The following is a 15,850-nucleotide window of genomic DNA, read 5'->3' on the forward strand; positions in this document are numbered from 1 at the left end:
GAGTACAATGCAATATTTGTTTTTTGGGCTCAAAAAGAATGCTTCAGCAAGTTTATAGATAGAACCTGTCCAGTGCTCTGTATGTGGTGTGTTAAGCAAGTTACTAATACACAGCAGTGGTAGTACAGTGTTTTGGTGGTAAGACCAACTTAATGGGGTCTTCTAGCTGAAAATTCTGACTGTGAATTTGGAATTTCCTGCTTCCCACCTCAAATGGGACAAATTACATTTACAAAAGTTCTCTCCAAAGACTAAAAATACATTGCTGATCCAGAGAGTAATGGATGTTTGGCCCAAACCAAATCGACATCTATAGGTTTATGCGCCCATGGCCTTGAATGACTATGTTGACTCAGGTTGAGTCTGGGTGCCTCATCTCAGCCAAAGGTGCACTCAGTATGAACTAGGTGATAGGTATGTTGGGACATTGAGTCCACATCTGGTCTACGTAATATTTGCCATAACACATGTCTACACAAAACAGTAACATACCTGAGCCTGAAACTGTGAGGACTGATTCATCAGATAGATTAGATATTCCAACATCTAACCTTGTAGAATTTTTCACTTTCCACTTCAGGTTGTAATCCATCTGGGGTTTTTTTTTTTTTTTTTTTTAACTGTAGGACACATGGAAGCAGTGTAAATTATTTAGTTGTCCTGTAGCCACAGAATTAGTGTTGTATCTTTGGGAATTGTTGGGGGTGGGGGTAGTTTGTCATCACCTGCCTGTGCACAGAGTTAGTTAGGGCACTTTCGCCACATCATTTGACTGCTGCATTGCACCAAAATCTGCTCCACGTCGTTGTGGAGCTCCGGCGCTTGTGTTCAAATGACAGAGTCCGACTGATGCTTTATCTAATGCTGCAGAGCAAAGGTGGTAGAAGCACAATACATCAACCTGCCATGGTCAATAGGGTACTTCACCCAGTCTTAACACATCACTGTATGCTTTCCACCCAAGAGACTTCACACAGAAATGCAGAAGTGTGTTAAGGTTTTCATCTGCTCTTAGACAAAATCATTTCACATTACTGTGTGACTGCAATGTATTGTCTTACTGATATGCGTACTAGAATCTACAAGGAAGTACTTACAATTTGCTTCTAATGCTTCTAATTAAAATAAAAAGAGTGTAGCCAGATAAATTACTCTTTCAGGTTGTTTGCGATTACTAGTATTTTTGTTAAGTAGATGCCAGTGACTGCTCTTTTTCTCGAGGTCAGCATTGAAGTTAAGAAGAATAAAGCAGTATTTGATTTATCGAGGATTTATTTACCATTAAACAAACTCAGTCGACGAGCCTTCTTTCTCACATACCTGGCTTGTAAAACACCACTTGACCATTTGTTCAGTGTGGACTCTATGATTGCCTTGTCAGTAATATATGATGCTAAAGTGGCTTTGGAATGGAAAGTGATGGCCCAGAGGCTTTCTCTTGCAGCAGTGTTTGGGTACAGTGACTGCTGGGTGCTCATATGGCTTGGCCTTGTGGGTTGACAGGTCTTCTGAAATGCCTCACCAGTGTCATAGTACAGAGTCCCCTAAGGAGAGTCAGTCATACTAGCTGACATGTAATCCCAGCCTAGAAACATAAGCCAGAAACGAATCACCTTTGACATAAAACAGAGCGACAAAAGCCACATTTTCAAGGATGTATTGTTTTTGAATGCATAACAGAAATACATATAGTTATGGATATCTTTTCAGAACAATAAAGTTTATTCTGACTTAACAAAAATGTAAACTGCATGTATAAAAACATATACTAAATACAAAGCAAACATGACATACAGAACAGAAAACAATGCAACAGACGTGGTGCTGAAATGCAATATGTACTCAGCATTGTGAAATTATAATTCTAACATGTTAATGCCAACAAAACAAAACAGGCTTAAAAATAAATTTTTGATCAATCAAATCACAGCGCCATGCAAAGAAAGTATCAATAATGCTCAAGATATACATTAATCAGCCACCGCATTAAAACCACTGACAGGTGGAGTGAATGAAATTGACAGTCTCATTTCAGTGCAGTGTTCTGCAGTGGAAACCTTGAGCTCCTGGATGCATGTAGATGTGCCAAATTCCACTTTGTCATATCCACACCCACTGAAATATTGTCGCAAATCAAGCCCACACCCATATGGCAGTGAGACTCCTTAATGACAGTGGCCTCTGTAAGGAGGGCAGTGCATACCAGCAAACTGTGAAATCTGCTCATAAATGGCTTGAGGAACATCACAAAGAGCCCAAGGCAATTACCTGGTGTTCAAATTCCCCCAGATTTCAGTCCACCCATGACATCCATGATGGAAAAGGCCTGCTGCTAGTAGCCAAGATTCTGACACACAAGGGGGTCATTCCATCTCAAATCAGTTTTTTCATATTTTAACAAGCCAATTATCAGATATTTTTTATATATCTGTCCCAAGTTACAAACCCTGATTTATTTTGACGGTAAGAGTGACCAGTGAAAATTGGGCTTTTATCTTTAATAGTTTTTTAGATATTCATTCACATTCAATCTGGCCTCTGGCCATTTTTCAAAAAAGAAAAAAAAAATCTTAAAAACTATTTAATATATGAAAATAAAACTTCACATCAGTCATTTTATATAGTCAAACTTTGGGCCATAGCATTTTTATGCAAATTGGAGATGTTTGAGCAATGCTGCATATAAATTTAATAAATTGTTTCACATTTTCTGAAATATGCAATATGGGCAAAAATATTGAGCCACATTTCTTAAGCTTTGAGTTCAGATGTATAAAATTAAGCACCTATAGACAGGCAGACTGCATGGCTTTGGTTTCAAAAAGCTTATCGAATTTGATTGTGGGATGCTGCCACTCCAACAAGTTAGTTTGTGACATGTTTTGGAAATATTTAGGAATTACATCAACATGGGCATGAAGTAGCAGGTCATGTAAAGTCACCAAGCACAGAGACATGCATAAATTCACCAACACAGCTGATTCACTCCAAAACTTCCTCTGGTATTAACATCAGCACAACAGCTGTGTGCTGGAAACTTCAACATATTACTTTCTATGGCCAAGCAAATCCTATAGGTGTAATGTGTATGTGGCCCAGTACTTTGTCATTTAGTGTACGTGCAGGGACCACAAACGCCTAGTTACAGTTTTCTAGCCACTGATGTCAACACATCATGCTTCATGGGTTGGTCATTAATTATGTTTAGACTACTGCTGTCATGCCATCAACAAACTAATAATGTGTGAACAGATCATGTCCGAGAACTGAGTACAAAGCACTATACTGAGTGGTACAATATACTCTAGAAATACTTCAAGGACCTGAGTTGTAATTAAATGAAACTCTGACAGCAAGCACACCATTATACCTACTGTATTGCTTATTTGTGCACTTGCTTGGACATTGGTTTCTTGATGGGCTCATACAAATAGCTTTTTTTTGCTATGTAGTTCAAACCATAAATAGGAGCATATTTCAGCCAGACTGAGAGTACAACAGTAGTGTAGGTTTGGGATATTTTGTATTCAGGAATATCAGAGGATACTTCACTATCAAAGAAAATTTGGCCAGTAACACTTTTACTTTATATTTTATCCATAGCTAGTCTACTCATTAATATTTATTTTATGCCAGTAGATTTATATTACAGCTATGTTTATGAGCACAACAGAACATGTTTGACTCACAGTATGTAGAGTTTCTTTAAATCGTCAATGCTACTTTCAGCTAACAACTTCAAACCTGCAAAATTTGGGCCTCTGTGACTTTTTCTTCCTAGTACATCATATTCATCTCATTAGTAGACTGCGCTTTCTGTCAACATCAGTGGGGAGTGTGGCTGTCTCGGTGTAAAAATGTTCTTTTGGAGTGTGCCAAGAAATACTGCAGGCAGGTATTTGTGACTGGCAGTCTTTAATCAAGCTAAACTTGCTTTTTTCTGTCTGTCCCTGCAGGTTTCCTCTCCTGAGTGGTTACTGGACTTTGAATCTTGCCAGTCTGAGATCAACTGTCTTCTCTTCAGCACTGTCTAGTTACTGCAATCCAATGGAATTAGACATCATTACTTAATTGCTAGTCTTCTGGCAGTTGGGTGGTATTTCAGGGGTAATAAATTAGCATAAATCTTGCTCTGTCTGGGAATAGAAGATAGAAAAACAACTAAGTAACTTATATTTATTGCATCTGGTGGAATAAAAGTGCACTAAAGCTGAATTTAGTGCTTGTTACCCTCGTGCCAAGATGGAGGAAACGCATAACAACAGGACTTCCTTGGTCAGAGGTGCCAAGGACATCGCTAAGGAAGCCAAAAGGCAAGCTGCCAAAAATTTCAGCAAAGCTGTTGATCGAGCCTCTGATGAATACTCAGCCCATCGCAGCTACAATCGTTTCCAAAATGAGGATGAAGAAGAGAACAACTACAACAGTTATACTCAACAAGATGGTCTTTATGCTGACAATGCAACCAACGAAGAGGACGGGGCCTCTAGTGATGCCACGGAGGGTCACGATGATGAAGATGAGATCTATGAGGGGGAGTACCAAGGAGTGCCTGCATACAATGATGGGAAGCCACGGGATGGTCAGGTGGCTCTGGGCCAGCCAGTGTCTGACAGCCTAAAGAGCCGCAAGGAACTAGAAAATGAGAGACAAGCAGATGAGGAAGAGCTCGCCCAGCAGTACGAGTTGATCATGCAGGAGTGTGGCCATGGGAGATTCCAGTGGCAGCTGTTCTTTGTTCTAGGTCTGGCACTCATGTCAGATGGAGTGGAGGTGTTTGTAGTGGGCTTTGTCCTGCCCAGTGCTGAGACAGACATGTGTGTTCCCAACTCTGGTGCTGGATGGCTTGGTAAGGTTTTTTTTCTTTGAAAAAGATGTTATATTAAGAAAAATATTACATTTTTGATATTATTCACTGAATGGTTTTGACGTCCAAAGAGTTTTCCTCAGTCTTCAAAGAAGTCTGCATTTTTACAAAATTACATTGCAGAGTAAGAATATTACTGTTTTACCACTGATATCACCCTACCATCAATGAGGAACATGAAAAAGAGTTACCACAAAATGGAGATACTCAAATAAAATACATGTGAACCTCAAGACTGAGCTTAAATATAGCTACACAATATGGGCAAAGGTAATGGACAACTACAAATGACAACTACAAGAGCTGCTCAGCCATGGAAACCCATGCCATGAAGCTCCGGTCATGCAGTGTTTGTGCTCATGCTAATGCCAGAGGAGGTTTGGGACCATGCCGTTATTGAGTCAGCAGTGTTTTGAACAGTCGGGTTTACAGGAGCTCTGTTTATGTAGTCTGCCACTTCATGGCTGAGTTGCTGAAGGTGCTTCTCCTTACAGTTGATTGTAGAATATCTAATAGGGAAGAAATATCACGAGATAACTTGTTGCAATAGTGTCATCTTATTAGAGTACCACACTCAAATTTAGTGAGCTCTTTAGAACTATCAATTCTTTCACAAATGTTTGTAAAAGTAAACTGCATGGCTAGGAACTGGATTTTATACACCTATGGAAGTGGGACTACCTGAAATACCTGAAATCAGAGATTTATACCTAAATATCTAATGTTACCTGACTGTGGCCTGGTGGAGGTGTTTTGAAAATAACAATTAAGAGCCAAACACCATTCCATGGAGTAGTCTGATATAGATGTGACCTTATCTATAAAACTTGACATAGACTTTTGCGGGAAATTTATGTCCTAATTGACATCTTCCTGTCACTCAAGTTGTTGTGGTATGTGTTGACCTGACATGTAGCTACATTTCTCAGGAGGTGCACATCAGGTAACGTAGAAGTTTGTGGTGCAGCTTAGCTCAGCGTGTGAGCAGGCGATGACATGGCTGCCAGAAAGCAGCAGGGGTTTGAGTCCCGCTTTTTTGTCCATCTCTATTGTCTCTATTCAATATAGGGCAAATGTCAGTCAAATATTTTTTTAAAAAAGAAGGTTGCAGCATAGGGTTAAAATAGGGTTCGACATTCGCGTTATGGCATTAATTACTACATAGATCTGACGATTCATCTGTTAATGTGACAGTCTTCAGAAGAGAGGTTTGTGAATTGCCAAGGAAAAGTAATACATCATCAGTTAAAGGCTTATCCTAAAGTACAGTGGAACCCCGACTTACGAAATGAATTCGTTCCTGAGGGTCTTTCGTAAGTCGAAAATTTTTGTAAGTCGAAGCATTCATTGCGCCTTTTGAGTGAACGATAGGCTATAGGCTAATTGCTAACTGCAACAACAATACGTCATTCAAGTGGAACAGCGAAGCGCAAGTACGAAAGCCAAGGGGGTTGTCAAATGATTCGGAAGGCATTGTGGGCATTGTAGGCATTCTGGGCTCAGCCAATCAGAGCCAGCGGATTTCATTACGCGGGCATTTTGCCGTTAAGTGCCTTCGTAACTTGAATTTTTCGTTAAATGGGGTATTCGTAAGTCGGGGTTCCACTGTATTAATTTCTTTATTAATATCTTTTTAATATCTTTATCTTCTTGGATTGCTACTGCTACTGGCTCAGTGAAGACAACAAGAAGTGAAGGGGAGAGTAGGCCACCGAGCTTGGTGCCCTTGTGCAGACTAAAGCTTTTGTCTTAACACATGCATTTTGTAGTGTTTGTTCCAGTCTATGAAGGAAGAACCAAATCCAAATTTGCGCAGAATTGCAACTCTCTCTCTCTCTCACTTTTCTCCTACCCCTCCACACCTGTCAGCTCTGGCTATGCATATACTAATGTGAATAATACTATAAATAAATGAAATGAAACAAAAAGAAAAAAGACAAACGAGGAACTTTATCGAAGTCCTCCTAGCAAAGAAAATGTGTTTAGTGTATGTCTAGTTCTCTGGCTATTAATTTTACTGCATACAATATACTTTTCACTGTTGGATATGAAAACTGACTGGGCCATTCCGAGCCAATTAGAGATAGCTGTTAAATATCAGTTTGCTATTCCAGAAGAACTTTTTATAGCCATTTTTTAGTCAGATTGTTCAATTAAGTGACCAGGGTCCAGTTTTCATTATTCAACTTAACAGGTGTGTTTTTAGTCTTGTTTTACTCATTATTTTGAAGTAAGATTTGTTTAATTCACCAATTTTTGTGTGTGACTTGTTTCATTTCAGCTCAGTGTGAGAGTTTTTACTGTTCTTTCTATCATTGACATAGAGAGTATAAAGGACATAGCTAATGTCCTTTATGCTAATGTCAGCTCCTCCCATGCCATTCATGCTCTCCATATACAACACAGTTTCTGTCCCTCCACACATAGGACTCAGTTCTGCGCCAGCTTTGTTTACTCTTTCCAACCCAGGCTTCTAGAGTTCTGATTGGCCAACATTTCTACACGGTTAGGAATATATCGCCACCTGTTGCTTTGGCATGTTCCTAGCAATGTTTTCCTTCGTTTTTGCGTTTACATGTGGACGGAATTTAAAAAAATAACGAAAACGGAAAATCTCCGTTTTCAAAAATACCCGTGTACGTGTGGACGTAGCCTAAATGGAATTACATTGAATAGATTTGCCATGTAGATTAATTCATTGTCACCCATACCTCATATAGCTGAGTCAGCATCTGAGCCATATTGAAATATTGAAATCGGTGTTTGAGTAATTATTACTTTGTTGTAACAATTCATATTGGCAAAAAATAAACAAAAGAAATAAATGACCAAAAACAAATTGCCTTACTTTTTGTGTAAGGCAATTTGTTACAACAAGTTACAAGTAGACTCTGATTTTGAAGCGCTCTAATGAACCATCTAAAAGTCATCTAACATTGCTATCAGGAGACATTAATGCTTCTGTAAAGTCAGCTTTGTAGACATGGAGCATAATCTTATTGATGCTCATAAATTAAGTTAAGATTTATATGACACTTATAGACTGGTAGAAGTATTAGGGTGTTGACAGAATTAGTCTCATGATCGTAACCTTCACATGATTTGTGCTTTTAATGACATTTGATATGCAGAGAAACTAAGTGGTGTGTGACACTTTTAGCCATAATCTCATTGCTTTAGGAATTGCCAGTGGGTTGTCATGGCACCAGGTATTTGGATAGATGAGTAGGAGGTGTGTTAAGCTAGATGGATCTCTCCCACTCTAGGGAAAAGTTGTCTGTTTGTGTGCCAGTATGTATCTGTATGTTTAAATGTGGATGGTGTGTGATTTGGCTTTATCATTTCTAACACAACTATAAAAATACTAGCTTGGCACTGATATTTTTCTCAGTGTGTTTGTGCTAAATGAAAGTTTTTGTCACTTAATAAGATTCTGAGACAAAAAGTCATCCTTGTCTCTTATTACATTATCTTAGTGTGGCTTTATTACCAGAAGTACATGCAGAAGAGAGTACCAACCTTATTTCATGTTTGGGGGAGCAAGATGGTTTATTATTCACCCAGATTTCTCCTGTATTCTGACTCATCCCTCAGTGGGAGACAGGAGGGAAAGAATAGAAAGAATGAGTCATTTCACCAACTTGTCACACGCTGCATAAATAGACGATGCGTATATGTGCTCACTTGCAGATATGCTTAAAAGAATAAACCTTACACAGTAGCACTCAGTTATTTTTATCACAGATTCTCTGTGAAGGTCAGTGACTCTTGAAGTGGTCAGTAAGATGAGCTTCAGTGGACATCTTGTTAAAAGGAAAAACAATGTTAAAATGATAGAGACTTCTGCTTATATTTGATTAAAACACTCATCCTAGCTCGTACATTAGTGTTTGTGAGGTCTGACTGAGTGAATACATATATATATGTGATATGACTTAAAAAATCTTTGCCTCTCCCCTCACCAGCTTCAGATTAAAGATATCTCACAGCCTTATAATATTGGCAACTTCCTGGACACATTTAGTTTTAGGTTCACATCTTTGAGAACATATTTCAGTAAATTTAGTCAAGAGACAAACAGATTAAAATTGGGTGGATAAAAGTCCAAAGGGGAAGGTGACCTCACTGAACTTGTTTTTGGCCATAACTCAGGAAATGAAGTTTATCATGCATAATTATGATATATTTAATTTTATCATAGTATTTTAGATAGAATAGCTTAATACAAACTAAATAACACCAATATATTAATAAATACATATATAATCACTGCCAGGACACTGCTGTCGGAAGGAAAAACTCCCTTTCAACAGGAAGAAACCTCCTCCAGAATCAGACTCGGGGAGGGGCAGCCTTCTGCCACGACTGGTTGGGGAGAGAGAAAGAAGACAGGATAAAACACATGCTGTAGAAGAGAACAAGAGATTAATAACAGGTATGATTAAATGCAGAGAGGTCTATTAACACATAGTGAGTGAGAAAGGTGACTGAAGAAGAAATACTCAATGCTTATGACTAAATAAGCACCACATATATTATCATTGATTACTTGCTGCTATTCTACACAATTTTGGCTTTCAATGCACACCTATGAAAAGTCTGGGTAGTCCCAGATCAAAGCCTTACTAACATGAATAGATTTATTATTTATATAAAGGAATTATCTCATTTTTATATTTCTGTCCCTGATCTACTCCAAATACTTTCTTTCCCTTCAATATAACGTAAAAGGTGAAATGCTATCTTGATGTGGGATGGTCCACTTTTTTTTAACTCCCTGTCTTTTCTGTTACCCTGCTGTAATCCTGCTCTTATGCTCTAACACAACCTCTTTGTGTTTCATAGCCTCACTGGCGATCTGAAGATATGGGCCAGAGTTAATCTCTGCAGCATTGTGCTTCACCGCAGTTTAGCTATGGTAGACTGGCTCACGTACCTCCCGGGAGAAAAGGAGAGAGGCTGAGATTTTACACACTTCCTCTAAATGTCCTCTTCTCCTTTTCTCCTCCACCACATATGGCTTTAATTTGTCTGCCGGTGTTTTCCTGCATCACAGTCAGCCTTTTTGACTGTTTTAGTTCAAATGTGTGCTTGCTCAGATGAAACCATGCTGCAGGTGTAGCATAGTAAGAAGACTTTAAAGGGGATTCTGGCCAGCTGATATTTTTTAAGCCTATCAGCTTTGCATGCTGTGGTTACGTACTTATAGAGTCACAATCACCACAGACACCTGAAGTTTATCAGCACAGCAGAGTGATAAATAGGCTCTGTGCAGCTTGAGGTTAGCTAATTAAAAACCTAGGCTAAACATGTCCTCTTCACAACCAAGGACAGCATTGTTAGCTATTCACCCACTTAAACGATTTGGGCTTCATAGATAACTGGCAAACCTTCTAGAGGAAACCTGGTCTTGTTAGGAGAGACGCCATCCATCCCACTTTGGATGGAGCAGCTCTCATTTCTAGAAATATGGACAAATTTATTAAACCCCCCAAAATATGACTATCCAGAGTTGGGACCAGGAAGCAGAGTTGCAGTCTTACACGCCTCTCTGCACCTTCTCTTCTCCTGAATCAGCACCCCCCGAGTCACACTAACTACCAGAAATCTCGAAGCACAGGCCGAGGGGGCGGTGTGGCAGCAATTTTTCACACCAGCCTATTAATCAACGAAAGACCAAGACAGACTTTTAATTCATTTGAAAGCCTGATGCTTAGCCTTGTCCACCCCAGCTGTGAAACTCAGAAACCAGTCTTACTTGTTATCATCTATCGTCCACCTGGGCCTTACACAGAGTTTCTGTCTGATTTCTCAGACTTTTTATCTGATTTAGTGCTCAGCTCAGATAAAATAATTATTGTGGGTGATTTTAACATTCATGTAGATGCTAAAAATGACAGCCTCAACTTGGTATTTAATCTGTTATTAGACTCAATTGGCTTCTCTCAAAATGTAAAAGAACCCACCCACCACTTTAATCACACTCTAGATCTTGTTTTAACATATGGCATAGAAACTGAACATTTAACAGTGTTTCCTGAAAACCCTCTCCTGTCTGATCATTTCCTGATAACATTTACACTTACAATAATTGATTACACAGCAGTGGAGAATAGACTTTATTGCAGTAGATGTCTTTCTGAAAGCGCTGTAACTAAGTTTAAGAATATAATCCATCCACTGTTATCATCTTCAATGCCCTGTACCAACATAGAGCAGAGCAGCTACCTGAAAGCTACTCCAACAGAGGTCGATTATCTTGTTAATAATTTTACCTCCTCACTAGGGATGGGTATCGTTTAGGTTTTATCCGATACCGGTGCCAAATTGGTACTTTTGAAACGGTGCCGGTGCTTAAACGGTGCTCGAACCGGTGCTTAAAGAATGGAGAACACAAACTTCGTCCAAAAACCTCTCATGTTTTTAATTTTAGCAGTCTCTTTTTTTCTGCAAAATGATAAGAACCGTAACAACATATAAACATCATCTGTGCAAAGATTTATGTTTTTAAAGTGAAACAGTGAAAAATTACAGCGCTGTCAATACATGAATATCCAGACGTTGTACAAAAATGTCCAATTCTGGCACACAATTGGACACCATGCCAGTTGATTTTTTTAGGTATTTAAGAGCAGACATTAATTAATTTTATTAACATGCCTAAAAATGCTTTTTTAAAAAATACGTTTTTGAAGAATTAACCATACATTTACATGGTAATGGGCCTTTTCTGCCATGGAGCGCTTAATTGGCCTCTGGCCCTTTAAACTCTGAGGGGCTGTAACTTTGGTTTCTTTTGGTCAATTTATATCATTGACACCTCTTTTTAATTGTTTGAGCCAATAGAGTCACAGTAACGATGCCACGTTCACGTTAATTCAACCAATCAGACGTTCCAAGGCCAAAACCCACGTGGGCCCAAATTTACTGCATGTGACGTCTGTCCAGTCACGTGTCTATAGGTGGGTCTAAAATGGAGGTTGTTGACGGAAAACGACTCTGATGCGGCTAGGTAGGCATGGTAACTGCTGATAATCACATGGCTACTGGCTACTGGCGAAAATAACGGAGGAAATCTGGACGGTAAGCCAATTTCTGTCTTAGTGCATTTGCGCCGCTGTGTGTTTTTGTAGTCTTCTTTTGCGGCTCATTCAGTGAATTTTGGTCAGAGCGTGGTGAAACTTGGTGTTTGGAATTGGTGATAGCTCTGGAAGATAACCAGCTTTTCTTTAGCCAGTTACATGAAGTCTTGGAGAATTTCTGGTTCGCCTTGTTTGTTTAGCGGACTTGTGCGCATTTACATAACTGCTCGTTTAATCGCGGCTTGTTTTCGTTGAGTTTGGTGGTTGTAGAAATGGATTTATATTTCTCACCCCGTGTTATAACCGATTAAACGTGATCTCCTCCTTTTTGCTCGCGGTACCGGGGGAGTGGGGCTTAAAGCACTTGTTGCAGGCTGCTGAGTTTGCATCTTTTGCTGTGAAGTACAGCCAGACTTTTGACCGCTTCGCCTTGGGCATTTTTAATCTGTAGCTCTGCTCTAAAAGAAACGTACATACCTGGGCCCGCCTACTATCCTTGTAAAGGTAAAATGATTGGCTAGAATCCAAAGTGTATGACATCTCAAGAAAAAAAAAAAGCACCGAAATAAAGCACCGAAATGTGCGCTGCTTTTCGGTCTGGTAACTACCGTTTATGTCAGAACCGGTGCCATAATGGCACCGGATACCGGTACCCATCCCTACTCCTCACTATGTATGACTCTGGATACTGTAGCTCCGGTGAAAACTAAGGCCTCAAATCAGAAGTACCTGAGTAGCCCTCCGCAAAGCCAGAACATCTTACTACTCATCACTGATTGAAGAAAATAAGAAAAACCCTAGGTTTCTCTTCAGCACTGTAGCCAGGCTGACAAAAAGTCAGAGCTCTATTGAGCCAACCATCCCTTTAACGCTAACTAGTAATGACTTCATGAACTTCTTCACAAATAAAATTTTATTCATTAGAGAAAAAATTAGCAATAATCATCCCACAGATGTAATATTATCTACAGCTACTTTTAGTACCATTGATATTCATTTAGACTCTTTTTCTCCAATTGATCTTTCTGAGTTAACTTCAATAATTACTTCCTCCAAACCATCAACATGTCTTTTACACCCCATTCCTACAAAACTGCTCAAAGAAGTCCTGCCATTAATTAATTCTTCAATCTTAAATATGATCAACTCATCTCTAATAATCGGCTATGTACCACAGGCCTTCAAGGTGGCTGTAGTTAAACCTTTACTTAAAAAGCAATCTCTAGACGCAGCTGTCTTAGCAAATTATAGGCCAATCTCCAACCTTCCTTTCATATCAAAAATCCTTGAAAGAGTAGTTGTCAAATAGCTAATAGATCATCTGCAGAGGAATGGCTTATTTGAAGAGTTTCAGTCAGGTTTCAGAGCTCATCACAGCACAGAAACAGCTTTAGTGAAGGTTACAAATGATCTTCTTATGGCCTCTGACAGTGGACTCATCTCTGTGCTTGTCCTGCTACACCTTAGTGCAGCGTTCGATACTGTTGACCATAATATTCTATTAGCGCGATTAGAGCACACTGTAGGTATTTCAGGTACTGCGCTGCAGTGGTTTGTATCATATCTATCCAATTTGTGCATGTAAATGGAGAGTTGTCTTCACACACTAAGGTCAATTATGGTGTTCCACAGGGTTCAGTGCTAGGACCAATTCTGTTTACATTATACATGCTTCCCTTAGGCAGCATCATTAGAAGACATAGCATACATTTTCACTGCTATGCAGATGACACGCAGCTCTATCTATCCATGAAGCCAGATAACACCAATTAGTTAAACTGCAGGAATGTCTTAAAGACATAAAGACCTGGATGGCCGCTAACTTTCTGCTTCTTAATTCAGATAAAACTGAGGTTATTTTACTCGGCCCTGAAAATCTTAGAAATATGGTATCTAACCAGATTCTTACTCTGGATGGCATTACCTTGGCCTCCAGTAACACTGTGAGGAACCTTGGAGTCATTTTTGACTAAGACATGTCCTTCAACATAAATATTTAACAAATATGTAAGGCTGCTTTCTTCCATTTGCGCAACATCTCTAAAATTAGAAATATCCTGTCTCAGAGTGACACTGAAAAACTAGTTCATGCATTTATTACTTCTAGGCTGGACTACTGTAATTCATTATTATCAGGATGTCCTAAAAAACCCCTGAAAAGCCTTCAGTTTATCCAAAATGAGAGTACTGACAGGGACTAGAAAGAGAGAGCATATTTCTCCTGTATTGGCTTCCCTTCATTGGCTCCCTGTTAAATCCAGAATTGAATTCAAAATCCTGCTCCTCACATACAAGGTCTTAAATAATCAGGCCCCATCTTATCTTAATGACCTTGTAGTACCATATCACCCTATTAGAGCACTTTGCTCTCGCACTGCAGGCTTACTTGTTGTTCCTAGAGTATTTAAAAGTAGAATGGGAGGGAGAGCCTTCAGTTTTCAGGCCCCTCTTCTGTGGAACCAGCTTCCAGTTTGGATTTGGGAGACAGACACTATCTCTACTTACAAGATTAGGCTTAAAACTTTCCTTTTTGCTAAAGAATATAGTTAGGGCTGGACCAGGTGACCCTGAATCCTCCCTTAGTTATGCTGCAATAGACGTAGGCTGCCGGGGGACTCCCATGATGCATTCAGTTTTTCCTTTCCAGTCACCTTTCTCACTCACTATGTGTTAATAGACCTCTCTGCATTGAATCATATCTGTTATTAATCTCTGTCTCTCTTCCACAGCATCCATCTCTTTCATCCTGTTTTCCTTCTCTCACCCCAATCGGTCGCAGCAGATGGCCGCCCCTCCCTGAGCCTGGTTCTGCCGGAGGTTTCTTCCTGTTAAAAGGGAGTTTTTCCTTCCCACTGTCGCCAAAAGTGCTTGCTCATAGGGGGTCATATGATTGTTGGGTTTTTCTCTGCATCTGTTATTGTACGATCTACTGTACAATATAAAGCGCCTTGAGGCGACTGCTGTTGTGATTTGGCGCTATATAAATAAAATTGAATTGAATTGAATTGAATTGAACTTAATGTCCAGGACAAAAGGTCACGATTTTTTGTTCAGTCTAAAACTTATTGACTGGATATATTGGCATCACAGCTGATGCTGACGTTCTGGGAAAGCAACTGAAGCTCCTAGAACACATTGCTAAAACATCACTTATACCAAACCTGATCATTACTTCTGAAGCCTCAAAACATCTCATCTGCAGTGCCCTAGGAAGCATATTGAGGAAGCCAAAAGAGGAAATGAGCTAGGTACTAAGAACTGGTGGAAGAAGGGAGGAAGAGGGACTGGAAGACTTTATATAAACCTATAAAAGTATGTTGGTAAGGCTTTGCAGGATTCTCATTCTGCAAAGTTCTTAAATGGTTGGACATTACAGGAATGGCTTAGAGGATGCCCATTCAATCTGTGAGCAAAGATACAGAGGGTCACCTGGGTGAGGATTTCTGCTGTTGAGAGACCCAAAACATCTGATGAACCCAGGAAACATCACCGATTATGCATCCTAGGAGATATTACTTAAATACACGAGAGACTAAGAGCTTAGCATACTTTATTATGGAGAATATCTGAAGTGGAAAACAGTCCATGTGTCACATGTGAATTGTTCCAGCTTGTACACTTAGCACTTGCACTGTTATGTGTGAGAAAATAAGGATCTGAGTGAAATCATTGTTTTGACTGTAATTATAATCAGTCATCAGCTGACTGGGTAAACAATTTCACACAAGCAATTTGAAAACTTATGCAGTGCGAACCACAACCTGTTAAAGCTAGCAAGGCTAGAATTGTTGGTCAAAGCAGGATCAATAATCAAATTGCATATTTCCATACTTACACTTATTATTCTGAGTACATACAGCTACATGAAATGCTCCACAGGTACCCACATGGTGTATTCATA

General features: G+C 39.5%; 1 protein-coding gene across 2 annotated transcripts in view; it reads left to right on the forward strand.

The window, feature by feature from the left end:
* Positions 1-15,850, forward strand: part of LOC134631984 (synaptic vesicle glycoprotein 2C-like) — a 65,761-nt gene that overhangs the window by 4,827 nt on the left and 45,084 nt on the right. For both annotated transcript variants that reach the window (XM_063480559.1, XM_063480560.1), the window contains exon 2: positions 3,957-4,849. In XM_063480559.1, the coding sequence (XP_063336629.1) occupies positions 4,243-4,849 (607 nt within the window). In that variant the 5' untranslated portion in view covers positions 3,957-4,242. The remainder of the gene's footprint in view (positions 1-3,956; positions 4,850-15,850) is intronic.

Source organism: Pelmatolapia mariae, linkage group LG7 (assembly GCF_036321145.2).
Source record: "Pelmatolapia mariae isolate MD_Pm_ZW linkage group LG7, Pm_UMD_F_2, whole genome shotgun sequence".
Classification (NCBI taxonomy): Eukaryota; Metazoa; Chordata; class Actinopteri; order Cichliformes; family Cichlidae; genus Pelmatolapia; species Pelmatolapia mariae.